Source organism: Xiphophorus couchianus, chromosome 9 (genome assembly GCF_001444195.1).
Source record: "Xiphophorus couchianus chromosome 9, X_couchianus-1.0, whole genome shotgun sequence".
Lineage (NCBI taxonomy): Eukaryota > Metazoa > Chordata > Actinopteri > Cyprinodontiformes > Poeciliidae > Xiphophorus > Xiphophorus couchianus.
In genome coordinates this window covers 18,408,142-18,436,139 of record NC_040236.1, presented here as the reverse complement: position 1 = coordinate 18,436,139, position 27,998 = coordinate 18,408,142, and the positions used below count along the sequence as shown (strand labels likewise).

At 40.8% G+C, this 27,998-nt stretch overlaps 2 protein-coding genes across 4 annotated transcripts; both read right to left on the bottom strand.

Annotated features, from left to right (window-relative positions):
- Nucleotides 1-60: 60 nt before the first annotated feature.
- LOC114150404 (semaphorin-4E) lies at nt 61-22,153 on the bottom strand. Its single transcript, XM_028026776.1, has 14 exons — nt 21,999-22,153; nt 10,838-11,245; nt 10,437-10,579; nt 8,941-9,003; nt 8,449-8,547; nt 5,249-5,348; nt 4,917-5,027; nt 4,658-4,809; nt 4,389-4,561; nt 3,996-4,152; nt 3,671-3,893; nt 2,981-3,096; nt 2,310-2,529; nt 61-2,230 (listed from the first exon to the last, which is right to left on the bottom strand). The coding sequence occupies exons 2-14, from the start codon at nt 10,944-10,946 to the stop codon at nt 1,500-1,502; spliced, it is 2,397 nt and encodes a 798-aa protein (XP_027882577.1). The 5' UTR covers nt 10,947-11,245; nt 21,999-22,153; the 3' UTR covers nt 61-1,499.
- Nucleotides 22,154-22,387: 234 nt separating this feature from the next.
- On the bottom strand, nt 22,388-27,052 carry LOC114150434 (uncharacterized). 3 transcript variants are annotated; one of them, XM_028026825.1, is made up of 5 exons: nt 26,830-27,052; nt 26,267-26,644; nt 25,924-25,977; nt 25,094-25,234; nt 22,388-22,818 (listed from the first exon to the last, which is right to left on the bottom strand). In XM_028026825.1, the coding sequence occupies exons 1-5, from the start codon at nt 26,870-26,872 to the stop codon at nt 22,667-22,669; spliced, it is 768 nt and encodes a 255-aa protein (XP_027882626.1). In that variant the 5' UTR covers nt 26,873-27,052; the 3' UTR covers nt 22,388-22,666. The 3 variants fall into 3 exon arrangements, with proteins under 3 accessions (XP_027882626.1, XP_027882628.1, XP_027882627.1); XM_028026827.1 differs by having other exon boundaries at nt 25,924-26,644; nt 26,830-27,047; XM_028026826.1 differs by lacking the exon at nt 25,924-25,977 and having other exon boundaries at nt 26,830-27,046.
- Nucleotides 27,053-27,998: the final 946 nt, after the last annotated feature.

Below are 27,998 nucleotides of genomic sequence, written 5' to 3'. Positions count from 1 at the left end.
ATCACAACCTCCCCAATAAGTGAAATCTCAAAGTTCTCAACTGTGTAAGAAAAAAGGAAATCATCACAAAAACATTTTTATTACCATATTCATTTTTACAAGGCAGTGTTTCCAGGTCAAACCCCCCATTACCTCTATTTTTTTTTATATACATATGCTGAACCGCACAATTGATATGCCACCAGAAATTTACACCCACACCTCTACATTCCTGCACCAGCTTTGTCTTTTTCAGAGTAACACAAATGTACAATTTGAAGTAAAGCTGTGTGAACCCCACCGAAAGGAATAAAGAACTGCCTTCCCAAATTACCAAATAATTACCAAAACAAAATGGTGATTTTTGTTAAGAAGTAGTTCATTACATGTGGCTTTTTTACTGAATGAGTGGTGAAAAAGTGGAGTAGATTAACTCAACCAAAGAGCAATGAAAAAATTACCCCTGTTGATTCCATACAGCAGGATCCATGAAATGAATTGGGCTTGGAGGTCGGTCACCAAGATGCTACATGTTCATTTCAAAGATTAGAGAGGATAAAATTAGAAAATGGAAATTTCCTCCAATAAATAGTCCAAAAAAAAAAAATAGCTCGACTGTACAGAAATATTTCACAGATTGGGATTATACAAAAATATGACTGTAAAAACCATTTCTGGAGTGGGTATTTATCAAGTTAAATGTCTTTTTAGTGAATATCAGCTGCCTGAAAAGACATTGGAAATCACCCAGGAAAGAAACAGGAACCCATTTACCATCTAAAGGCGTATCTCAATAAACTGGAAGATCTTTGGAAAGTTATTCTATTTCAGTAGTTCGGTTCAGAAAGGGAAACTATGTATATATATTTATCTAATCTTGTAATTTAGAGATAATAAAACATTCATAATAGTAACAACCAATGAAAAGATTTTAAGATCATGCTATGGCCTCTACAATCATTGGAAATGCTGCTGATTTGACATTTGTTCAGGAGTCAGTCACTGATTGAAGGTAAGCCATTAAAGCCAGTGTTCAGAGGACTGTTTTCAAGCATCTTAATGGAAAATTGAGTGGAAGGAAAAAGTGTGGTAGGAAAAGCAACAGGGATCGTCACAGCCTGGGGACAATTGTGAAGCAAAGCCATTATATTATATTAATTATATTATATTATATTATATTATAGTTCCTGCCTCATGCCCAATGATCACTGGGCATGAGATCATTGCCTAGTGATCTCATGCTGATCCCTGGAGACAGGGCCCAGTACCCCCACCATTAGACAATGGTGGATAATAGATAATAAAAACTTTATTTTTATTATATTATCAAAACCGACTAAAACAAACACTACTCTATGTAGTATGAATCTACACAGTACATGACGTTGAACTGAATTACTGAAATAAATCAGCTTCTTGTTTGAATTTCAATTTATTGAGACGTACCTAAACAACATATTGCAAGTACATTATTATTGCACCAATGCAGAACTAGGACTGAAGCATGAGCCTCAGCAGAGTCAAATCTCCGACTCGTCATGGATGTATCCCAAACCGTTCAGATTTGAAATGTTGGCCAGAGGTGGGAAGTGGTACTCCCCGTTCTTTTTGAAGTCCACAGTGGTGTGATTATTGTTGGCGGTGCACGGTTTGACCTCCGCCCCCAGGAGCTTATTCTCAGAGTTTCTGTTCTGATCGTGCGTGTAGCCCGACAACGGCCGCTTCCCCTCGCCGCCCTTGGAGCTCTGCGCCAACCCGAAGCAATTCCAGTGCCCTCGCTTCCAGAACCACAATATGACGGCGACGAGAGAGAGGCAGAGCAGCGACAGCAGAGCCACGGCCACCTCCAGGCGACTCATTCTCCCAGAGTCACTTTGATTCTCAGGCGTTGGCAGGTCCGGCTGTGACCCAGTTGCAGCCGTTTTCAGAGTTTGAATGAAGTATTTTGTGGCTGCTGTGCCGGGAGTGGGGCTCACTGGCTCAGAGGAGATTTGTAAATGATAAACAGCCACAGTCCTGTTGTACATCCTGCTGTTGATCTGCTCTACCGAGTCACAGAAATACGAGCCTGCGTCCGATGCGGTCGTGTTCAGGATGAGGAGGCCGTCGCTGTAGATGTAGTATTTGTGTGTAGATGAAACCTGTAGGTCAGAGAACCTCCAGTGGACCTCAGCCAGGTTGGAGTGACGCTGGCAAGGCAGCTGGATGTTGTTCCCTGGAATTAGAGCAACGTCCACAGCTGGCACTGGATCTGTAAACGTCACACACAAAAGCAGAAGGTTAACCCAGCCCCAGACTCATAAAACTGGCAGGAGTCATGATGGATGCACCTGGTGGAGGACACTGTGACACGTTCCCCTCCTTCAGACTCTGGACTGCAGCTTCGAGGGACGCAGACAGACTGGAGATGGAGGAGCACCGCTCAGCGGACGAGTCCCAAGCACAGTAAGGATCCCTGGACAGGATGCAGTCCTGGCAAGACTGGTACCGGCTGCAGTTACTGACCGGCATCTGGATGACACCAGATTCAGAACCAGCATAGAGTTGACCCTTTGGAAACAGAAATATTATTTTAAATATTTAGCCACTTTTGTATTGTCCTCATCATTTAGGCCATGATAACAAATTTTGCTGGAGGGTTTATTGTGCCAGATATTAATGAGATGACCAGTAATATCGTTGCTTTGAGATCGTTTTCAGGTAATATATTGACAATGGAATAATAATGCAAGACTAATAAACTTTAATTTTATAAAGAACACTCAACCCTGGAACTGGAAGATATTTTAAATATTCAACAACAACCAAAGCAAAACCATAAATACAACAGAAACGAAAACCACACACAAACAAAACCATACATAAAATGGACTATAAAGCTTCTGTAAGCAAAATTACCCTTCAAAAGACATTAATGGTCAGAACAGAAATTATGGAGCTCATTTTAGTTCATCATGCGATTGATTGCTTATCGCGACAGGTTTACATGCGCCGTTGTTACCTTGCTTGATGAGAGGCGTAAGACCTTGACGGCCTCGGGGTTTTCGTACACCTGAATCTGCTCGATGATGAACATCTCTCCGTCAAAGTTGACCGCCTTCTGAATGTAGCCGTTTTCTGCCAAGGAGACAAAACAGGAGCGTTTAATATATTTTACATCAGCACAAAGTAGGGCATATTTGTAAAGTGGATATTAAAATATACGTATTTTGCCACAGCTTCTCAACTGGACTGGACTTTGACAGGGCCATTCTGACATGTGAATGCGTGTTGATCAGAACTGCTTCATTTTATCTCTGGCTGCATGTTTAGAGTGGTTGTTGTCCTGGTCTAACGTTTTCTGCAGTTGTCTTCCAGAATTGCCCAATACTTCACTTCATCCATCTTCCTATCAACACTGTTTTGCAAACAAGTCACTTTATCTTTTCACCACAGAACAACATGTTTGTAGTGTATCCTGCATTAAATCTTATAAAACAACTTTATTCTTGCTACTCTTCCATAAAGGCCAGATTTATCAACAGTTTCTGTCGCCAGAGTTGTGGATCTCTGCAGCTCCTCCACATTCTGCTTTTTAAATCGGTGTATTTTTTTTTTGATGCACCACTCTACGCTGGTATAGAACATAAATACTTCCATGTTCGTGGTTGTAAAAAAAGACAAGATATTATGGAAGGCTGAATTGTTTTACCAGTTCCGATAAACATGACGTTGTAAGTGTCCCCGTCCAGAGCCAGCACGCTGTCCACCACGATTCGGGTCAGTAAGGGTCCCCTCTTGAGCAGCAGCGGCCCCCCAGTCAGCGGACGGACAGCCTCGTCCATCAGGGGCCGGTCTCTGATGAACTGGAGGGTTTTATCCGGTAAATCCAGGGAGCGATTCATCCCCTTTTTACGATCTATACTGTTGATGCACTGAAAATAGCAGCAAATTCAAAACCATTTCTTTTCTCCCAAACTTGATTTGTGTAAGTTTATCATCACAAGTTCAGACAGCAGAAAGCGCAGTTAACTTACCGCTCCCGGTCTGGGCTCCGGCACCTCCCCCGTGTACATCACCCATTTCACATGGGACGTCTCCACGGCAACAGTTGTCTTAAACTTTCCCTCATTGAAAATTTCTCGAATCGAAGCAACAGTGAAGGCACACACCGCAGAGATCTGAGACAAGCTCCTGAAACACACGGCGGAGGATTACGCAAAGTAAACACGAGCAAATTAACGACAACAGAAGTGTTTTCTTTTGTCTCCCTTTCCCCTGACACACACTCCATAATTTATATATTTCTATTCAGCTTCATGCTTTTGATTCTTCCTCCAGTCTGACAGATCAGCAGCCTCCTGACATTAACTAAATTCAACGCCCACTCGCAGCCATAAAAGCGCGTGGCTCCGGCAGTAAACACTCACGACTGAGGTGTGAAGACGGTGTAGAAGACGCTCTTCCTCCAGTCCTTGTGCCTTAGCAGGAAGACGTCCTGGACAACGGGGGGCAAGCTGGGTTCAGGGAAGGAACAATCCAGACGGGCTTTCAGGAACGAGGTCCATTTCTTCTGCAGCGTCCGCAGGCCGCCCATATCTCCCTAAACCAAGACAACAACAAGCTGCCATGTATAACCCCAACCCTGGCTCGGACGTCGCTTCCAACGCTCTTATGCAACGCTGCGTTGCCATGATACCTTGCAGACGCGGGCGACTCTGGACACCGTGACTTTTCTGTAGAAGTCGTACTCCATGGCGTTCTCGCTGAAGAACAAGTACACCTTGTCGTCGTCCCCGTCGGGGCTGTCGAAGCTCTCCTCCAAGAAGTCCATGTAGACAAAGTTTGGCTCTAAAAATCAAACGATGACAAATAAAAACCCAGCAGCATGAATGAAAACACCAGAATGCATATTTTAAAGATGTTTTATTGGTTTATTTAGTGACTTAATAACTCACCACTGAGCCAGGAGCTCTTGAACTCGGTGCGAAGAGGCGAATTTGAGCTGCGCAGAATCACAGGCTCAGAGCCCAGAAAGTTGATAGATGTAGCAGAGTACAGCTCAGTTCCTGTTGGACAAGAACAATAGAGGAGTAAGCAATCCTGGAAATCCTTCATCCTCATCAAAATAAAACAATAAAGCATTAATATACCCGCTAATGAACTGGGCGAACTTTGCATGTTGACATATTAGCATGCACTATATGCAGAGTGAGGAGGAGGCTCCACCAAACGATAAGCAATTGCAAGGAGCACGAACGCTGTGCGAAACATTTGTGTTGACACTCACCGACCATCAGGGAGGAGTATCTCTGAAAGGGATCAAAAGGACACTTCCCTTTTCCCTCCTCCTGCTTTCCCTTCAGGGTCAACTGGCCATTTGCAAAAGTCTGTCGGAAACAAAGAGACGCAGGGCAGGACAGAAGCAGGACAAAGATGGAAAACATTGTTTTATTCAGAACTGTGGTTAAAATAAAAGCTCCCTGGTTGCATAACGGAGTAAGCTAAATACATTTAGCCACAATTATTGGCACCCTGGTAAGGATTTAAAAAACCCCAAAAAAACCCCTCTCAAAATAAATCCATCTTATCTGTTGATGCAGCAGGATAATCTCACTCTGAAGAAGAAAAAAACTATTTAATTTGAGTACATTTATTCAGTGGGGAAATTTAATCCCAAGACATAATTGTCTTATACTAACTCAGCAGTGGCACAATTATTGGGAACTTGTAGAAATCCCTTTGAAATAAAATGTAATTGCATTTTTTTTTTTTCCATTTATACTTTACTTTCTTAAGTTAATCAGAGTTTCTTTGAACTTCTATTTAGCAATTCATTACTCCCCGTCTCTCTGGGGCATAAATGTGACGTGACTCAAAAGGTCTACTGCTACTTTCATATTTATTTTGTCACCACACAGTGAGGAGGAGAAATCTCCAAAGCTCATCCCTGGAGAACTGCACCATTGGACTAGACGTTTAAGATGGACGCCAAGGGAAAAAGCCTCTTCTGTCCTAATCATAAATGTACTTAACTGTGGAGGAGTTTGCACAACCCTGCTTGGACTTTTACCTGTAAATATAAAAGTCCTCGGTTAGACGGGACTAAGACTGACGTTTTTAGGAAACAAACACGCCAGGTCTCAACCTCATGTCGTCCGTGCGGTAGATAAACTGTGATGCTGCGGGCCTCGTTTGAGACCATGCTCTGCACAAGCTCTTTAAAATGTCAGATCGTTTTAAAGTGTGTGTAAAAATCCGATGGGATGTGCGAGTAAGCACAAACTGGGTAATCACTGCGTCCTTCACCGTGACATTGGTCCAACAGACAGAGCCAACACACAACGGAAATGTAAACAACCAGGCTCCTTCAATCCGAGTCTAAACTTTACAGAAAACCCGAGGGGTGAGCTAAAGAAAAGAGAGCATTATGGACAAAGATCACTCTCTCTGAATGCTCAAATGTTAGAAAGTGTTATAGGACTAAAAAGGTTGGAAATAATGTCCCCACTGTCCAAGTTTGTTTATAAAAGATTAATTTATTTTTTATGTTTTTTGATGTGCATCTTTTCCAGGGGTGCCAATAAATGTGGACAGCAATGTACAATACAGAAAACATTTTAGCCAGTAATGTTGCATATTTTCGTACGCACACTTCAGTTTTAACCGAACAACTTTAGATCACAATGAATAAAGATTTTCCCCCTAAAGCCTGTTACTGTTAGCTGCATCTTCAGGCTAATGACCCTGAATCTCTGTAAAATGCTAGCAGTCACTGAGTTTTATCACTCGTTTCCCTTTTCTTACCATTTCAACCCAAGAAAATGTGAAGAAATTAATCATTACAGGGGATATGTATTGTCTTAAATAGTAGTTTTTAAATGTTTTACTAAGCCAACATCACTTGTGTTTTAGAGCAAGTTATTATTATGTTCACATATCGTCTGCGCCTCTCATCTTCTGCCTTGTCCTTCAACTCTATTGTAAAGGGGATTTCTATTCTCTAAAGTAGCTTAACTTCAAAGTCAAACAGAATAAATTATTTTTTAAATCAAAGCACAAAACAGATGATATAGATCTGTTTTTTTGTTGTTGTTTTTTTTATATGAAAAAAAAATAGTAGTAGATACAGACTGTATCTACTTTTAAAAACAAAGTTGTTCAGTTCAGACAGCATCCCCGTGTGCAACTAAGATCGCTCCGTTCCCCGAAATGCAAATGTGCTGCCAAAATGCATTAAACAGGACATAAATCAAAATAATGGGTCAAACAAAGAAATGTGTTGTTTCCTTCCTATTTCGCATCGGACAGAGGAAGAGCTTCCTGGTAACAGACATGTTGGTGTGAAGCGAGGCTTCGGCATAATAGCCTCTCTGTCCGTTGATTCTTACGATTCCGCCCCAAAAACAGAAACCGTGTCTGACAACAGTTAACCAGGATGAAAACATGATCATGCTGTTTCTACATCTTTCAAATCCCTGACCAATTATTTTCTTAGTTTCACTCAACTGCTGCTAAAAATAGAGTGTGTGAGTGACTGCAGTCGTACCGTGGCGCTGGCTGATGTCTTACCTCATTAAAATAAGCAAGAGCACTGTAGTCATTTGTAGGCAACCCTACTTACATAATGTTGCTGCTGTAAATATTTACTGTCTCCAATTTGACTGGCATTTGCCAACAGCTTCAGTGTTCATCTTTTTAAAGCAGTTCCTTCAAAGTTTGTTAAAAAGAAAAAGCTGAGCATTTTTCAGAGATGTTTTTAGCACCTTTACTTGCAAAATTGCTCACGTATGAACTTTTTCACATTTTGTCACAACAAACATCATTGCATACGGTAGAACTGGCTACCACTTCTACCTTTTTGTTTCTAGAGTCAAACATTTTGCCAGTTGTTTTTTGCAAGAGCGCTTAGGAGCCCAATCTATCCTCCCCATCAGGTCTGATTGGTTTAATAATCCTACCATGGAAAGTTTTGTTTTTTTTTAAGATTTTTTTTTTTTTACCCTTTATTGACCTTTACCAAACAGGAACTGGCAGAGAAAGGCGGTTTCTCAAGGTCGGGCAATCGCCATTTAGATACCACACAGAAAGCATTTTGAATGTTTACAAAAAAGTTCATTTATCATATAAAATTCCAATGAAATACAGATTGAAGTTGTAACTTGGCCAAATGTGAAACATCCAAAATCTCTAAATAAATACTTTTGCAAAGAACAGTGCACTCACAGAATGAACTAAGGAACTCACCACAGGAAGTCAGAAACAATAGAAATGTGGACTAATAAAGGCAGGACGTGAAATTTATTGCTTCGGGGGCAGTTTTGCAAGAAAAAAAATATTTTAAAGAGCTTTTTTTCTCTTCAAAACCTTATGCAACTCAAACCATTCTCTTGAAGCAGATATTTTTAAATGATTAACATCAAAAACGTCAAAAGAAGGGCCTATTTTTACACTCCTGTAGATCTAATGTGTTCAGTAAAGCACACTTACCAGGTAATCGCACACTGGAGAAAAGGCGTTTGTGCCACAAACGTAGAGTGTGGTGTCGTTCACTCTGTGCAGCGTTCGTATGTAGTTGCGGCATTCCACCTGCAACAAAACCCATCAGAGGGAAGGCCAAGGTCGGCGTTTGTTAGTTCAGCCTTCAAATCACAAACATGCCAAACATGTACAGTTGCAACGCATGCTGCTCAGAGCTGAGCTGCTGATGGGCAAAAGGTCAAGGATGTGAATGTGAATGCTTTCTCCCTGCGTCTTTATTTGGACGGTCAGCTCAAAGCTATAAGCACAGGACTTCAAAGAGAGCTCTACATGTGAACTTGAAAAGGAAAAAAGAAAAAAAAACTAAACCCTCATATAAATGATTAACAGAAAGTGCCCGAGGCAGCAGGCAGTTTTCAGGCAGCAGTCGTCCTTTAGGTTGCATCCTCGCTCCAGAATTAGACATTAGACAGGCTTTGCTTCGGAAGGTGCAGCACAAACCTCTGCGTGTTTTCCCTTGTATGTGCACTCCCTCTGCTTCTCCTCGGTGACTCGCCAATACACCTGCATCAACAGACGGAGGGGATCCTGTCAAAACATGCGGTAGTTGTCTTGCAGCCCTGCAGCAATTTTCTATTTAAAATGTTTTGTTTGTCTTTAACAGCAAGCGCCGTCATTGCGCATGTCCCACTTTCGCTCAGAATGCTGAATGAACCACCCCAGCGGCACTCTTGAATTTGCTGAAACTTTGCAGAACACGAAAAATGCTAAGCAAAAATCTACAGTTTTGTTGACTTCAGTGGAGCTCAAAGTGATGCCAGTTTGCAGGTTTTGTCCCATCATCAAGCTTTCTTGCTATTTTTTTTCCCAAATAACAACAATACAAAATCTCTTAAAAAGAAAAACATTAAATAAAACACATCCAGAACTTCATTTTATTGTATTTTCTTAAAAGTCTAGACTATTTTTTTTAACATATACTATAATTTTATTTTTTATGAAGTTTTATTTTCAACAGACTACTGTGCTCTGAAGAGGTAACTGGTTGATTTAGATCAACTGCAAAGCCAAAGCCGCTGAGACACAGTTTGTGATCTTGTCTCGTGTTTCTAAAACATGCTTTAGACAGGAATATCAGAGGATTAGGTGGAACATCAAATCCCGTCAGTTTTTTGCTGCGACGTCTTGGTTATTCATTTTCTCATATTTAATGATTATTTCACAATCTTGGGCTAAAAGTTTAATGTTCAATTAGCAGATAATGAACCCATGAAGAGGAGGTCAGGGTGCCATCAGTCCAAGTTTACCTCCCTGTTGAGGTAGTGAATCTTCCTCCTTGCAGACAGAGTGTCTGCTTAGTGTATAATGAGACTGAGTAACATTAATATTTGATAAATGTTGCAACATTTAAGTGGCAACTGCATAAATTACAGAGCTGGTGTTCAAATTGTGCTCTCTATCATTATCAGATGGATAGGAAGGTAATGCTAGGACATTTACCTGAATCAACATGAGACAAATACGCAACACCTGTGATGTAGGTGTCAGAGGTCATAAAACATTCAGGGACTAAGAGGAAACAAAACACAATAAAGACTAAATCTTATGACGACAGCAGCACGTTATTTGTAATTTTTTATTAATAACAGTAACCCGAGTCGATGGGAAAGTCTTTAGGTCAATTCTCCCATTGTTTTCTTCCACACCACCATAGACTCGCCTACTTCTAAGGGGTCAAAGTCTACAAAAAAAAAAAGCTGCAAACTGCTTCAAGCAACCAGGCAAGTCCAGCCTTGAGTAGCTCACTAAATATTTGATCTTCTGGTCTAATCACTGCAGTAAAATGCCATAAAAATTCAACAAAGGATCGACTTTCTTGCTGCAGCATTTCACCAAGCAGTAAAAAGAGCGAGATAGCGGGAAATGCTGTTAATATGTAAACTGCTCTGCAGACATTTTCCTTATTCCAGACGTAATAACTCTGCACAGGTCCTCACCGCAGCCTTTTGGTCTGAGATGTTGTTGATGTCCAGAGCGTAGATGGCCTCTCTCGCCCCCAGCAGCACCACACCCAGGTCGTCTCTGATCAGCATAGTTGAGTAATTGAAGATCCCATCTTCTTTGAACAAATTCAGGTGACCTGGGCAGAGAAAAAGTTTGCATTGCTTCGCAGTCGCCTCGACTCCTTGGGAAAAAAAGTAATAAAAAATGCTCTCACAGCAAAAAGCAAAATGCAAATCTGTTGAGAAACTAATAAACTTGTCACTTGCAGCAGAAAAGAGAGGAGAACAGCTAAAGCCTTCCATCGGGATCGTACATCATGCGTAAAATATTCAAATGCATGCAGCGAATCAAACTGCTCCAAGTTCCCGTGTTTAATGGAGAGCTGGTGACTTACTCTGGTAGTTGACGGTCTTCCGTGGGACGCAGTACTGAGCGCTGAGCAGACTGAAATAATGCTGGAGCATCAATCCACAGACGATGCTTAGAGTTAAGAGTAGAGACATTGCTCGGGGTCCGGGGTCAGGCGACGCGCAGAGGAGCCGCACCGTCCAGCTGACGCCCAAAAATCACAGGTAGCGCATGGTTGAAAAACCCCGAGTCTGGATCCCGACAGCAGCTTATTTAGATGTTTAACCAGGACTCGAGCCTGAATTGGTTCAGTTTGAAGTTGATGGGTATCTATGTCGGCGTTAGCCTCCAGCGCAGAGCTAACGAGCTGCTGGTGTCCTCTCTGGAAGGAGGAGCAGGAGCCATGCTGGCCGGCTAGTGCTGGGGGATGCTGGAGGACTTCATTCTCAGGGTCCTGCCAAAGATACAAGAAGATCTATGAATAATCAAAGGGCGTGAGAGAAAGAGAAAGAGAGTTTCTCACTGAATTTTAAAAGAAATTCTTAGAAATATTCCCTCAGAAAGTGAAAAAGGCAGCAGCTTTGCCTCCTACGCCTCGTTTCTCTTCGCTTTTTCTGCTGTGATGTGCTTGAATGTTGGCGGATAATCACTACGCAGGGAGGATAACCAGGGTGAAACAAGGAAGCCGATTTCCTATCCTCGACAAAGTTTGAACCCAAAACGAATAGATGTGCCGTGCCTCGCAAAAGTATTTGTACCCTTTAAACCACAAATCTGTCTGCATCTTATTAGTACTGTCTGTGACACAGCAACAGAAAGAAGAAAGAAAAATCCTACATGATTTTCTTCTTTTTTTTTTTTACAAATAAAGATGTGCAAAGTGTGGCTGACTCAGTGGTTTGTCAGAGCACCCTTCTCTGCGTTACAGCAGCAAGTCTTTTCAGATGTGTCTCCACCAACTGAGCACATTTAGAGATGAAATGTGTTGCCAGTTCTTCTGTACAAAATAGCTCAAGCTCAGTCAAATTAGGAAGTGAACAAGAATTTTTTTTACTGAACAAACAGTGAAAAAAAAAGTGAAAATAATCCCAACATTATGGACAGTTTTAGGGAGTTTTAAGCATCGTTTATCTGAATTTATCGTGAGAACAATACATCAAAATCTTAAGAAATTTATCACGATAAACGATACAATAAATGCCCACTTCTAGTTGCTCTGTCGCTCAGACTCTCAATAAAACATTGAAGTTTGTAGTTTTCTTCTGGCAAAAAGGAGAAAAGTTCAAGCTCTTTTTGCAAAGCACCGTGTGAGCAGATGAAAATCCTGTCTCAAACTTCGGGACACTCTCAAAGGAGACAGATTAACCCCAGCCCCCCAAAAAGAAAGAAATGATCAAAACTGGAGCAGAAAATGACAGCAGCCTCAGAAGATGGAAAAGCGCCGTAAGAAAATAACGACGTCCTGGAAGAACTTGTCCTTCTCGCCGAATTCTGAAGGAGGCATTTATCAGAACCTCGAACTGAGACAAATGTAACTTTGTTGTTATGAGTCTGGCAGCGCGTACAGCTGTAGCTACAAGTCAGCCTCACAAAGGAAGCCCATGTCAAGTGGAAATCTGCAGAGTGCCACTCTGCCCTCCTACCCACCACCAACACTCTCACAGCATCTTCCTGTCCCCCCCTCCCCACTCCCTGATAAGAAGCAGCTTCCTCTGGGCTCTGCGGGGTTCAAGCTGCAGAGAGAGAAGAGAAGCGGAGGGCGGCGAAGGCGGTGGGTGGGTCATGGGCTGGAGGGGGACTCAGCTTAGGTTGGGGCATGATGCATGCAGATCATGGCCACTCACTGCACGAGCGTTACCGCTTCTTCCAAGAGTTTGAATCTGTTTTGACTAACTGTGCAGAGCGGCCTCATTCAAAATTCATCAAGGCCCTTTATCCCAGCACACACACACACACACACCCACACACACACACACACACACACACATAAACAAAGCTGACTTGTTAGCAGATGTCGAGGGGGGAGAAAAAAAAAGGTGGGAAAAAAAAACAAACTTGTGTGCTCAGACACTGCAGGTTCACACGACTGCTGTGCAACTGTTGCTGAATTATTATTATTTTTTGCTCCCAGGGGAAAACGTAGGGAGGATGCGGCAGAGATGCTGCCTCTGAAACACGCCGCCGAGCCCTCGCCTGTCGACAGACGGCAAAAACGACAGATTTCAAGTTTCCTCGACAGACAACAACCAAAGAGCGCACACACTCGACGCTCCCCACCCGACTGCCTCGGCTCTCGGTGCGTGTTTTGTGACTAATCACCACCACACTCCCGCCCTCGTTGTTGGTTGACACAATGGGACAAGCTGCCACATGTGCAGGACGGCTCATCTTGTCAGAGCGACGACGTCCTGAAAGGAGGCCGAGTGCCACAGCTGAAGTGAACGACTGCGTGTTGCTTCTTATTGCAGCTTCTGACATGCGGCTTCACATGGTGCAGACGGGTAGGAATGGCTGCAGTGACAGAGGAGCAGACGTCCCGTGTTCTCCTCTCCTCCGTTTATCCTCACACTCACATGTCAGTCGTGAGCAGCTGAAACTAAAACAGCGCTCTGCATTCATCGAGATTCCATGTTTTACACCAACGCAATGAAAAATTTAAGAAAAACTGTACGTGCGTTCCCACTTTTTTTCTCTTTTGTTCAGAAAATCTGACAAGTGTGGCACGCATTTATGTCTAAGTCTCTAAGGTGATAATTTGCAGATCCTCTGTTTGCTGTAATTACAGCTGCAAATCCATTGGGGTGTGTCGCTAACAGCCTTCGCACATCTAGAGACTAAAATCATTCCCTCCATATCCACTCAGACTGGATAGTGAGCGTCTGTAGAGAGCAGTTTTCAATTGAGGCCTATACTTTGACTGGACCATAACAACACAAAAATATAACTTTGAGCTAAATCGTTCCACTGCAGCTCTGGTTTTCTGTTTGACGTCATTGTTGAATGCTGAAAGGTGAACCTCCATAGCAGTTTCTGCTCGACCCTTCTTCCCAAAAACTCTGACTAGATACTTTGTTCCTGCTGAAGACAAAAATCTCCACAGCATGACAGTGTCACCACCGTGTTTCATGGTGATGCGATTTGTTATATTTAGCATTTATGCCACAGGAAAAGTATAGGAGCAACTGATCAAAGCTCCTTCTTTCATGAGTTCAAGCCTTATTGTAAACTTGAACTATTCAACAAACGGCCGTCTCCTAAAGAGGCTTTTTCACCTGAGGGACCTCTGGGTTGATCTCCTTCACACATCTGTATGTTTAGGAGGAAGACCATGCCTGGTTGGTTTCCAGCTGTGCCTTACTCTTTACGATTTTCGACCATGGGTGTTTAACAAGATGTTCAAGGCATGGGAGTATTTGTGACGTGATTCAGATTTAGATTTTGCAAATAAGATTTTACACATTAGCAATAATGTGTTGCACTTGATTTTTATTTGGGGCATCAGAGTAGAGGCGGCTGAATACAAATTCGCGACACCAATTTCAGATTTTTATGGGCAACCTTTATTGAAAACCAAAGTAAAATAAGCATTTCTGCATCATCACATCAAGTCTTTTTCGTCTTCTCTGTTTTTCAAAAAATAACTTGGCTGCTAATACATTTATATATTGTTCTTATATAATCCTATAAGGTTTATTATATCATACTTGTTTCCTTACACTTTTAGTGCTTGAAAACTTTAGTGAAATTCCTCAATTGAAGCAATTTTGCTTCTGATTCCTGTTCACATTAATGCGCTCACTCTGTGCTGGTCCCAGTAAAATCCCAGTAAAATGTGGTGGGTGTGAATACTTTTGCACAGCACAGCACACTTCATCTGACAGCTGCCTCCGGAGCTCCAACTCTTGGACTTTTCAAAGGGACGCTTTTGTCTGGGAACAGCTCATCGACGCGTCGCTCTCGCACTTCAGGTTGAATTCAAGCAGCCACAGTTTAAATGCTGGCATCAGATTTCGGTCAGACACCGAGTCAGACCTCGTCAGGTCAGGTGAGGTGTCACAGTGAGCTCAGCGCAGTTTTCTTTGTTTCTGACTCACATTTGGTTCCCAGAGACCGTCATTGTTTTTGGCTGCAGGTTTAACTTCCTGCCAACCACCGCTAACATTTTCCACAAAGCGACACCAGAGTGTTTGGGGTTTTATTGTACCGCTTCGTCATTCTTAGCGTATTATATGGCTAACTATGAATGAGCCATAACTTTGAAACCACGTGTGACCGGGGATGAAATCTTAGCTTTTATGAAGGGTCACATGTCTTTCTCTTTAGATCTTCATCCTGCTAAAGGAAACATGATCGCCTCTTACTGTTGAATACTTAATTACCTCCACCAGCTACAGTTCTGACTTGGTGTTTGGCTCACTTAACGGAGTATACTACTGACATGATAGAACTTTATTTCCTGAGAGAAAGAAAAAAAAAAGTTGACACAGTTGGCAGGAGCTGTAATTTTCCAGAGAACTGAGCTTTGCTACATTACCAGCAACACAAAACCAGGGAAACCAGATACTATTCACAAGAAAATGACTTTTGTTCACCTTTAGTTAACAGCGTTGTCTCCTGTGCCAACGTCAAGAAAGCCTCGATACAACAGAATGATTCACAGCCTGATTCAAAAACAGCACATTTAGGTCAGCTTCTGAGTTTTACATAAATATAATTTCAGGACTTTAAAATAAATACAAATCCTTCTCAGCACTAATTCCTGTTCTGAGTGGCGACAAAGTTTCTGCCCCAGATCTTTGACATTTTCTGATCCCACATTAGCCTGATGCATTTCTTTAAAGTGTTTGATTTAACTTCCTTTTCCTCTTTTTTTCCCTGCTAATTAATCAGGAAGGGCCCACCCATGAAGTCAAACATTGTGAAACAAGCATATGCAACGTCTTTATCAGACAAAACTGCTAAAACTGTTCAACATACAGTAAAGTTCATTAATAAAAATATATTTTTCACAACTAAATACAGCTATTTGTCAATAAAGACCTGCAGATTTGAGCAAAGTATTCCTATATATATCTGGTTATTTGTTCAGTGGTGGAAAAGAAACGGTTAAGAAATAACACTTTTAGTTGTCAGCCAGAGACTAACATATTTTGAACCAATAAGTCCTGGTAGTTTTAGTAAATAAAAGTGGGATTTTTAAAGAGCTTTTGGTGCATGCTTCTCAAGGCCCACAGCATCACAGGCCCTCCACTTGTCTTAGTATTGGAAGTGATGTGGTTTACTTCACTCTTAGTTTTTATATCTCAGACACACCACATTTTAAGTCATATTATGCTTCTACAATAAAAGATGAATATATTTTTGGGCTTTAGCAAATCTTTAAAAAGGGTTAAAAAAAATAAAAATACAACAGACGCTGTACTGTAATGATTTATTTTTGTTTCCTGTTTTTTTTTTCTCCCACTTTTAATCATGTTTTCTTTCTTTGGCACCTCAGAGAGCAAAGCAACAATAATTCAGAGCAATACTCGTCTGAGTTTTCGCGTCTGAGGAAACGTTATGAAAGGCAGGTGTGAAAACCGATTCTTAGCTTCTGTTTACTGGATCAATGCTGATTCCTGTGTAGCCAGTCAAACCTGCTGACAATAAACTCTCACTTCAAACTACAACCCATCAACAAAGGTGGCGGCTTACTCCGGAGGAAGAATTGACTTTCCAAAAATGAGAACAAAAACAAAAAAAAAAACAGAGAGTGACTAAAACCACTTCTCTGCCAGTATGCCAGCTCACCGCTGGTGGGTGAGCTGAACATCGAGACGTGAACAACTGTGCTGCACATGAACTTGTGTCTGAGGAAGCCCTGCAGCCGGATCTCTCCACACTCCGACCACTTGAAGCATGATGATATTTATAGCCTCCGCTTTATCTACAGAAACCCTTCAGGTTCAAGCGCAGCGCTTTGGAAAACTGTCCCATACCGCCTGAGCCTTTACACCGTTTTGTCACATTGCAACCGTGGACTTCAATTAGTCTTATATCAGTGGTTAAATGTAAAAGGTGGAATTAAATAATACACTGCTTTTATTTTTTTTCTAAGCAAGTAAAATTTTGAAAAGTGCGGTGTGCATTCCTGCGATGCCCCTAAATAAGACAGAGTGCCACCAGTTCCCAGGAGATCGCTCTCATGGAGTAATTTTCAAAAATAGAAAGAGCATGGCACAGCCGCAAATCTACCTACATCATGGCCGTCCACCTGACCCAGCGATTGGCAACATTCACCTTCTACAAAAGTCTAGAGTGACACAAACTACCAAAAAAGAAATTTGTTTTCTGGTTAAATTAAAAAAAAATAAAAAATCCACCATTTTATTCACATGCAATTTCAGAAGTGCTGACCTTCGAAGTGAGCAGGCTGAGTGGCCAAAGACAAACTAAATCTGTGATTTTTTTTTATTCCACTACAAAGCCTCGTGCATAGCATCCATACCATAGCTGTGAATACCGTGCCTACTGTGAAGCAAGGTGGTGGCAGCATCATGCTTTGTGGAGGCTTTTTCTACAACAGGGACATGGAAGCTGATAAGATTGGAGATAAACACAGAACAATGTAAGGCTGCACAAAGACGGGTTTCACCTCCCAGCTGGACAATGACGTTAACATGTGTGGAATTCATTAGATCGAGGTATATTCATGTGTTAGAATGGCCCAGTCAAAGTCCAACTGAGAATCTGTAGCAAGATTTTAAAAAACTGCCATTTACAGACGCTCACTGTCCAATCTGACAAAAATGTCAGACTCTAACTTGCTACACCGTATAAAAGTAAACACCTGGCTTTTTTGATTTCCATTTGCAAACTTTTGCAACTCCCCATGCGTCCTTTTCCTTCTACTTCACACAATTTCACCGATTCTTGTTGGTTTGCCTCAAAAAACCCAAACAAAAGCCTGCAAATACTTCGGCAACCTGCTGCTTACGACAGAAAACTTCACAGTGCAGGCTTGAAACGTGTACAGACACGCACGTTGTGTTGCCAACCAGGTGACTCGCAACACGTCTAGAAAGAAAAAAAAAACAAAAAACATTTATATACTGTGTTAACAGTCAAACAGCTGGAGTGAGTCACGCCAGCGTAGGCTTTAGAGTACGATGTCTTCATACGGCGTATCAGCACCGCGCTGCGTCACAGGGGCGAGGCCGTGACCGATTTACATGATTAACTGTTCCACAGGTCGGACGCCATCCCTGGATCACTTGCTTTTCTGTCTGTTTTCCTGCTCATCCCCTGACCCCGTCCGCCTGGCTGCAAGCCCGACGCTGATGTCCACTGGCAGGCCGGCGGCTGGCCCGCTGGCGTGTTGGCTCTGGTTCCCTGTTCCATCGCCGGGGCCCAAACAGGAAGCCTGTTGTGGGAGGGAGTTCACCTCTGACACTGTTGTCACAGACACCGCTGTGAAACATTCACTGGAAAACACAACCCAGTTCAAATCCGGGTCGTATTGTTGCAAGGCAAGCTCAAATTTTGTGAAATAATAATAATAATAATAGTGACAGCAGGTTGTCAGGTTTTATTTTGATATGCAGGCGAGCTGAAAGCAATCCTTTAAAAACACACTGTGTGTACAGTTCTTCCCGACCTGCTGCGACACGTATCATTAGCTCTAAGCCACCAGACAACTAACAGTCATTACTGCATTAAGACAACAAGGTCTTGGAGAAATGCAACCAGTTGAATAAGATCCTCCTCTTATTTTGACAAATCGCTCATCATTGATCAGACAAGCCTGCCAAAGTGTAAACGTCCTTTGGAAAGAACACACACCCACACACACCCACGCACGCACACACACCCAGACAAGTTGCAGCAGGAGTGTAATCCCGCAGGACAAACTTGTGACAGACGAGAAGAACTGGAAAATAAAAACTTGGGGATTGTGACATTTTAAAATTTTCGATCAAGAGGAGCAACGATTTATTTCAGGATTGAGAAGGGAGCCATGGAAAAAAATACCACAAATCAGCCTTCTGGGTCTGCATGTGATGACAACCTCCAGCAAAAGGTTTTCCAGCATCACAGCTTCACAAAAATGCACAACAATTATTTGAATTGCTAATAAAACAGTGTTACAATTAAATAGTTAAGATGCACCAATCAGAGGGAAGAAGAACATAAGAGGAAAAATGTGCTGCAGGTAATTCGATGGAGATTGCCGTTTTGAATCCAACCACAAGCATATGTTGCTAATGTTTATTTGATTTTTTTTTTTTTTTTTTAAATGACTCGACCAACAACTTAGTTACAAAACCAAAAGTGGTAGTAGTTCTTTGTTCTGGAGCACTTAATGAAAATTGTAAGACTTTTCAGTATTTCACTTGTTCAGCATTGATCCTTGGAAGATTTAATGATGCTTTCTCCAAGCAGAACATTATCTACATAGAACTGAATCATTTAAATGTGTGTACTGCATGGAATATTATCTGTAAACTGTAAAATAATCTAATTTAGTCAGATTATTTTACCCAGTCAGCTGCTGTACAGACACCTGTCAATGTTTTTTGTGCTCCAAAATATTTCCAAAACCATCTTTCTTTTTTTTTTTAACTTTTTTGATGCAAGCAATGAAAAGTAATAGCTTTCTTTAAGTCAGCTGACTGGCAGTGCGCACCAACAAGTCAGGGAGGGTCAGAAGTGGATTACCGCTGGTGAAAACTCAAAACGACTCTGGCACTTTCTCTGCCGTCTCATCTCTAAAGCAGCTGAGCAGATTTGAAACCAGGACTGATAAAGACCTCGGTAAACACTGACGACAATGAGCAGCCAAGTTACAAACAGAACAACACCAAGAAGTTTAGTTTATACCGATTTTCCCTCCACAGTGACGGTAATAAAACTGAAGCAATCCGGGCCTCCTGGCTAAAGATTAATAGCAAGTAGACATTAAAACTGCTGGAAACAATGAACTATTTTCAGGTGAGGAATGAGATTACAATAACAGTCGTAGTGGCAGAGACTGTAAGCTGGCACCATCAGTCACCAAAACATGTTTTGACTCATTTAGATGTCAGTAAATGAGAAAAGATGCGAGACGAAACTGCTTAATAGGCTGAGCTGGGTTTATGAGTTCAAATTTACACACAAACAACACCATTAAGAGGTTTTCTCCTTCCCCCCAACCTTTTCTTTCCGCCTAACTGTTGTGATTCTCACTCATCTGAGACCTGGAAACCACTTAACAACATGAGTCTGATGGGTCTGCCTGATCGAGATGACTTCTAAGAAGTCATTTAAGATCTTGCGGCATCAGGAAACTAAAACTCCCCTCTGCACAGTGGCAGCATGCATCATCTCCAGCTAGACCACAGAGTACCAGTACATGATACGTTGAGTTGTGCACACACACACACACACTGATGTCAGCCCACTGAGCTGCAGGGTGACAGCTAAACTGGGCCATTCTCCCCCGAGAGAAAGTGCATCAGCAACACTTAATGTATCCCATACAGATTTACATCATCCATACGCCCACAACGTTTCCACTATCTGGTGTCGAATTAATCCTTTATGTAGAAATGTAATTGTCCAAAAATATTTGAAATCTGAGGTGTGAATTTTGATTGCAGGATTTTACATTTATTTGGGTTACTGACAAAGAGGCGCAGGAATCGAGCTGATCAGCTAGAATTATTCAAACAGATACGGCAATAGAGTCTGAGGCATTTCTGTGGCTTCGGAGTTGTAAGATGCTTTAAATCCTGCCTGAATTCTTTTATCCGACTGGTTTCTGTGTGTAAAGTTAGGAAAAACATCACAGTCATGCTACCTCACCACACACAAAGAACGTCTTAGAAAGAACGACTGCCGAGCTATTACTGTCTTTTTTTTCTTTCTTGGCAGGTGATGCAGTCGTTCAACAGGAAACATGGTGGGGACCTGAAAATCATCTTAATGAAACAAATCAACCACACCCTGTGGGTTTCCATAACTCGGCTCAAAATAATCGCTGAAGCTCTTTGATAGTGAAATCTGGCCATTCCAGCTTGGCCTGCTCCTTTCCAAACGCTGCTACGTTTTCAAGAGTTGTATGTCAAATCATACGATTTCATCTAAAAAGAAACGTTAAAGAAACCATTGAATTAATACTGAGATAAGGTAGGTAGTGACCCAAAATTTCCAAAAGATTGCACCTACTTATTATATTAAAAAACTTCAGGTATTGCAAAAAATGTCAAACAAAAAAAAAGCAATGTTTGATTGATACAACATATACCTGTTTTAGTGGTTTAATTGACTTGAAAATAATTAGGCAAAAAGGTTGTTTGAGATTGTAGAAACTCATACTTTCACCGTTAACAACTATTTTCATTTTTGGTACAATCAAATGCGCAATTAGTTGCATAACTCCGTTAATTTTAAGTACATACTGATAACCATTTTTGTCAAAAGAGAACTAAATAAAGAGACAAACAACATAAATTTACAAATTACATTCTTGGCATGCAAACTCGGTTTTTGCCTTTTGTGACGTCACCAGAAGCACGCATGTATGCCAGTGTATCTTGTAACTTGACTGCAAAATGCTGCGCAATAACAACAAAATGAACCCGAAAGCTGACCGTTACCTGTTTAACAGGTGGCAAACTTCATCTAAAGAGTTTAATTAGTAAGACAGACAAACCTAACCAGAAGCTTTAAATGCTCCCTCATTAAAGTTGCAGCTACACCAAATGTACTGCATATGATGTTTTCCAAAAAAAAAACAAAATATATAGACTTATTTCTTGCGTTTAATCAAAAAAAAAAATGTCGTAAAGGTAGAAATGTGTCTGAGGGGAAATCTGTGTCCATCTCTGCTGAAACAGTTCGTCCTGATGGCCGCACTGGTCTGGCAGTCCTCCAGCAGACTGAGCGCGTCTCCCACTGAAAAACTATCCGCCGTGCTGCCAAGTGTTTGGAGGCATATCCCCCTACTGCTCACTCCAGCTCTCCTCTGCTATTATTAGATTACTTTATCCCGTAATCTGTAAATAAATCCGGGAATAGACGGCACGGGGTGCGTATCCCATCCGCACCTCGGTTTAAATCCCACATGCCCAGCAGCTCCGTGGAAACAGCAACAAAAATAACACAACACACGAGATACAGAGAGAGAGAGTGGAGCCAACCTGCACCGACACAAACAAGTCCCTAAGTCCCTGGATCTGACTTACCAGCACTCCAGCTGTCGGGATCTACATGGAAACTCCTCACAGATTGACTCGGTTCAGATTGTTTCAGGTTCCGTGTCGGCGCTTTCTCGGTCCACCTGTAACGCTCAGCCCACACCTAGTAAATCCTGCAGGGAGCGATAATCCAGCAGAGCAAAGCGCCAGATCACGTGACTACACCATACCTTTTCCTTTAAATAAAAAATAAAAAAAACTCCTCCACTTTACAGCCAATCAGAGGAGAGGGAAATCCCGTGAATGTTAAATGTTTATATAATGTATAACATAGTTTTCTAATTTTATAAAAAGAAAAAAAAAGTCTATCCAAATGACGAGCATAAAAAGTATCAGCTTTAATAACTTTAATATAAAAAGTGACAGTAAAACAAATTATAATAATTAGATCTGTATATAACTCATTATTTCGTTCACTTAACATGCAAAAAAATATTTACAATTTAATCATGCACACAGATGCTAAGATGTAAAAAAAATAAAAATAAAAAGTTTAGAAGTTCATAAAAGCATCAAAGTGCGTCATCTAGTGGCCAACAAAGGCCACTTCTCCATCACTTACAGAAGGCTTAACTTTGCATAAAAGTATGAAACAGAAATGTATCATGACTTCGCATTCAGCTGGATAATGTCAGTCTGTCGGTCTGTGAGGCTCCTCAGTATTTGTATCTCTGGTTTCCGCCCTCGTACCCCCGGGCAGAGATCGGCGTCCGCAAGTCCTGAGAGGAGGAAGCTGACTTCGGGTTGTCCGCAGGCATCAGCCGGGGTGACGGCTTGCCAGTACGGGTGTTTGCGTAGATGGGCTCCTCTGGGGGGGAAAGAGGAGACACGGTGAGCACAGCAAGGCTTATCATCAGGACAATTAACCTGAGAAAATAATGTATTATTATTATTATTATTATTATTATTATTATTATTATTATTATTAGTAGTAGTAGTAGTAATAGTAGTAGTAGTAGTAGTAGTAGAGTAGTAGTAATTTTTATTTTTTTATTTTTGTGAAAAATACCTTATGGTAATTCAGGCAGCATAGTTATTTCGCAGAAGCACTGGTTCCACTGATGAACAAAAATAAATAAATGAAAGATAAAAAATAAAAATAAAAATTCACAATAAGTGTACAAATTCAGCTTTTTAAATATGAGAAATCATAAAAAAACAGAAAAGTACTAAATAAGATTTCAGATGCAATATTGTTATCAATATTATTATTGCTGCTGATGTTATATTATTATTATTATTATTATTGTTGTTGTTATTGCTATTGCTATTGTTGTTGTCATTGTTATTGTTACAGTAATAATAACAATAATAATTATTGTTGTTGGATGCATTGATATTTTCTTAAAATGGACATATAATAAAAAACTGTAATAAAATTAAAATTAAACCAAGCAATATCAACCTCTAATATTTTCTCTATATTTGTTTTCATTTATTTAAAAAAAATACTACAATTGTGGAAATATTCAATTAATTAAGGTTTACTCAAATTGAAATAATTGAGAACTGAGCAAATGTTGTTTAACTCTTTAGGCCACAACAGAATATATATATTTTTTACATTTACATTTAAGTTACTTTAGCTGGAAATTAGAGTTAATTGTCGCAAGCTACAGACGAAGACGGAACGTTTTAACCTTAAAATAATAAACATTTAATAAAATCAATTACTAAACATAACTTAGGAGAGAAAGCATCAGTGACGGATTTCATATTTTTTCTTCCAAGTTAACGAAAGATGTTTATGTGGCAAATAAATATATACGTCTTTGCCGATACAAAAAGTAATTACATTTACTAACTCTCACCCTGCAGATATTCTCTAAAAGTCAGTTTATTCTGCTGTTTTCTACTTATGACTTTGCTCACATAATCCAAACATGAAACAGAACCTGGACCTCGTCTCGTCATTGCTTAAACATTTGGATATATTTTTAAGGGTCTTCAGGCACGCTCACTTACTAACCTGGTGTTCCAATAAGTACAGCAAAGAACTTAATTTGAAGTCAAAATATTAGCAACGTCAAGACATAAAGCATTGAACAGTTCTCAAATTGATTCTTTCCTGTCCTTCGTAATCTCTTTCAAATTATCAAACACTGGCCTTCAATACAAAGGCTCATTTCTCTTCTTTGTCAGTTTTGGTGATCATAAAATCCTTTTCACCCTGACAATAATTCTCTGTTCTTGTCCTACTTCTGCCTCCGTGGCTGTGTGGTCAAACCTGACGTAGGTCTGGTTTCTGTATTTCTGCCAGGTGCCTTGCTGCCATGACACCATTACTGCAGCTATTCTGCTTTCTCTGCATGATGCATTTCTGTTTTTTGGGGGTTTTTTGCAACACTTTTCATCAGGTGTTGCTGAAATCATCACTGATATCAAAATGATCTGCACCTATTTTTATCTCACCGGTGTCTAATGTCATATTGAAGTGCTTCGTAAAAAGGTGACGTTCGTGTTTTATAAGTGTAAAAACTACTTAACTATTTAAGCTTCTTTTCTTATTTCCTTTCTGAAAAACGTTGCATCGATTTATGGTCTGAGATCCGTTCAGCTGGTCGTGACCACTTCTCACAGTTTTTATAGACGCCAGTTTGTCCGGCTCTGACTTTCAGTGAAAACCACAGCGAAGATAGATACTTACACTTACGTTTGACTTTGTCTCACGCTTAGCTGCTAAACCACACAAACCCCCAGCTTGCTCAGTTCGAATTCCCCAGCCAGGACTCGGAGTCGGGACCTCCTGTTGCATTTCTACGACTTTTTGTCTTTTGTTCTGCCGCCCACAAGGATGGTCTCACCAAAACGAAAACCCTTCTGCATTTTACCTCTCCTTTCAAATGTAAATTGTAGCAGAGAAATGAATCAGCTACCGACTTGTGTCGATTTTATCTGACTCTGTTTTTGTGATGTTTTTATGTACCCTAACTGTTCTCTTTGTCTTGTGCCCCATTTTTTCTCAGAGCACCCACCATCCTCTGGCGTCTCTTACTTGCACAGAGCTTATCTACAGAAACAGTTCAGTGTCGCACTGTCAGATGGTTATCAACGCTTTCAAACCCAGAAAGAAAGAGAGGTACCTATGCTTCTGCTGCATCCCCTTTTCTGCACAACACGGATGACCAGCAGGGCGATCACGACAAGGACGAAAGAAGACGCCCCCACGATGATCCACATCCACAAGTTCTCACTTTGGTCATGGTCTTCTTTTTCGCTGGTCACTGAAAAAAAAGTACATTTGTATTATTGAACAACAGACCTATTTGATGGACTGAGATCAGTGTCAGGATGCGGGTGTTGTATGCACAGCAATCATCTAATCAAATATTAACCCAATTCTTCCTCTTCCTGTCCATTAAAAGAACAGTAGAGGAAACTTATGACCCCAGTTTCAAGTTGAGTCAACAGGTATCACTAGGGAGTCAATAAAGCGGAGTAAAACAACACAAACAAGCAATATATTTTGGGGGGGGGGATGTTATATTTGTAAGTACAGTTTTAAAAAAAAAAGAAAAATTTGGTGCAGGTAGCATCATCATTTTTCAATTCAGTTAAATTTCTCCGGACAGTCAAAGGAAGCTAAACTTGTTGATATTTGTTGATTAATTAAGGGGTTCAGCCCCATAATTTGCCAATCACTGGTCTAATGCTACATGTAGAACCATCTAAAATATCTGTTGTAAGCATGTAAGCGCTTCATACTACTAATACCTCAATCAGGGTTGATGTATTAGTTAGCAAAACTATTGTATGAATTTCAGTTGGCGCTGCCACCATTCTAGACATTTAAATGGCGCCTACAGTGGAAACAATAACCAACTCAGATTTCATTGAGACCGAAAGATACAGAATTGTTCATGAGAGCCGAGATCTGGTCAACACGCCCGCTCACATGTTCATGCACACACACCTTGGCTTTTCGTCGTTTGTGACTGAACCGTTGTGTTTTCCATAAAGTTCTCCACTGTAACAAAGCGGCATGAGAAGCATTCATTGGGTTAGTGCAGGCCATAATTTTTGGAACGTTGATTAATTCATTCATTAGGTTATTCCTAAGCAAAGCAGCAAAATTAGCATAGCCATGAGCAATTAAAGCTTGTAGTCAATTTTCTGCGACATTTTGACAGATTATTCTGCATTGAAAATCCGAACTTTACACTGTTTATAAAAACATTACAGTGTTACCGCTCTCAAATAACAAACACTACTGCTTGTAGTGAAAAGTTAGTTTTGCAGTGACAAGCAATACTTACCTATGACTTTAGTTTTGTAGCTCTGAAGTTCACTTAGTCTGGGAATCTCTACTTTGACTTTACAATAGTACCATCCAGTGTCTGATTCATTAATATTTGATAAGTTGCATGTCATGTTGTAACATATATCAACTAAACTGCAATTTGCAAATATAGTCTGATTACAGAGGGTTTTATTTTTTTCCATTTCAGTTAGATTTTTTCCAGAGGACTCAAAATGCCAAGAGATGTGACATCTTTCAGCTTTGTCGTGAGTCAAACAGCAGTGCAATTTCAGAGAGGAGCCTGAAGAAACTGTTCTTTCTCTTCTTCCCGTATAATTTGTTTCCACCAAATTTAGTCGGTCCTCTCTTGTCAGTACCAGGGTTGCTCCTATCACTGCATGTAAAAAAGGAAAAAAAGTGAAACTTTGTTTAGTTTCATTGATCTGTTTATGAGCAACAAAGGCAAAAACAAGCATGTAAAAGTTTCATCTGTTCATCACTGCATGTAGTAAAACACATTTTTTTCATACCACTACAGCTTTGTTCTGGTTCTTTGATCGTTTAAGGTTCAACTCGTACCTGTTAGCAACGCAACAATTGCGCCTTTGAGCCACATCTCCATCCTGCCTTGAGAGCGGTGGTCGTCCTCAGAGTCTCATCCTGTCTCGGCTGTCTTCCTCTCTGCATCAGACCAAGCTGCACGCTAAACCTGTGTGGGGGTGGGTGGAAGAAACGGAGGAGTGGCTTTCTGCTAAAGGGCTGTAAGAATGGAGGTGACTTTACTGGAGGAGGCTGACTGTAGTGGAGGTGAACATAAAACCTATGTAAGATGGAAAAGAGTGTAGGCTGTCAATAATAACAAAAAAAAAACTGAACGAAAAACAGAAGGAAGTTGTTTTTTTTAACCCAAACTGTTATTTCATAAGTGCCCTGAGTCAGAGGGCTTCAAAGTACATGTGCAGCCCGCATTTCTAAAGATGAATATCCTGCATGCTTCTGCGTCTTGGTGTGCCTCGGTGAGATAGACCTACATGAGCCAACTTGCTTTGTGCCATGTAACAAAGGCAGGCGCCTCATTGATAGCAAGAGTGTGTGAAACCCCATGTGGGTTTTGGTACAGAAGGTGCTAAAACCTATTTCACATTATCCCCTCAGTCAGCTGAAAAGAAACATTTGGCTTCCTGTGACAATAAGCAAACATGACGACATGATGAACCTTCCCTATCACAATAAAGAGACAAGAACGGCCATAGACGATGACATGTTGAAATGCAATCTATTTTCACTTGAAGAAAAACACACAAGAACATCGCTATTTGAAACAAGTTTATCTTGATATTTAATGATAAAAAAAAATAAAACCTGTTCATTGCACTTCAAGAGCAGAGTTGCTCTTTTTTGCTCTCATTTCATATCTGTGAGGAAAGATGAAAAAAAAGGTCGGGTGAAGAAGCGTCTGAAGATCGTAGGGGGATGTCAAACTTCTGCAACCTCAGCCTTTCTGATCTTTTTGCTGCACACTGAAAGTAGGTCCCATCTTATGCACAGCAATATTCTTCAGACTGTTTGCTTAGTTGAGTGGCTCTCACTTACATAGATTTAAATTGGTAATAATGAACAGATTTAACAGAGTTAAATAGTAATTAATAGTGTAAAAATACAGTAAGCTTACAGAAATGTGTAAATTCCTCTCATTGTAAACTGACCTCATTGTATTTAGATGGTTTAAGTGTTATCTGATTTGAGGG

Excerpts from the sequence above, each read along its gene's own strand:
- LOC114150404 (XM_028026776.1), bottom strand. The coding sequence starts at position 10,946 with ATGTCTCTACTCTTAACTCTAAGCATCGTCTGTGGATTGATGCTCCAG. Across the intron at positions 5,349-8,448 it reads CTCCAGTGTGCGATTACCTG|ACTTTTGCAAATGGCCAGTT; the intron begins GTAAGTGTGCTT and ends TGTTTCCGACAG. Across the intron at positions 2,231-2,309 it reads GTCACAGTGTCCTCCACCAG|ATCCAGTGCCAGCTGTGGAC; the intron begins GTGCATCCATCA and ends TGACGTTTACAG.
- LOC114150434 (XM_028026825.1), bottom strand. The coding sequence starts at position 26,872 with ATGGAGATGTGGCTCAAAGGCGCAATTGTTGCGTTGCTAACAG. Across the intron at positions 26,645-26,829 it reads AATTGTTGCGTTGCTAACAG|TGATAGGAGCAACCCTGGTA; the intron begins GTACGAGTTGAA and ends TTTTACATGCAG. Across the intron at positions 22,819-25,093 it reads GGGATGCAGCAGAAGCATAG|AGGAGCCCATCTACGCAAAC; the intron begins GTACCTCTCTTT and ends TTTCCCCCCCAG.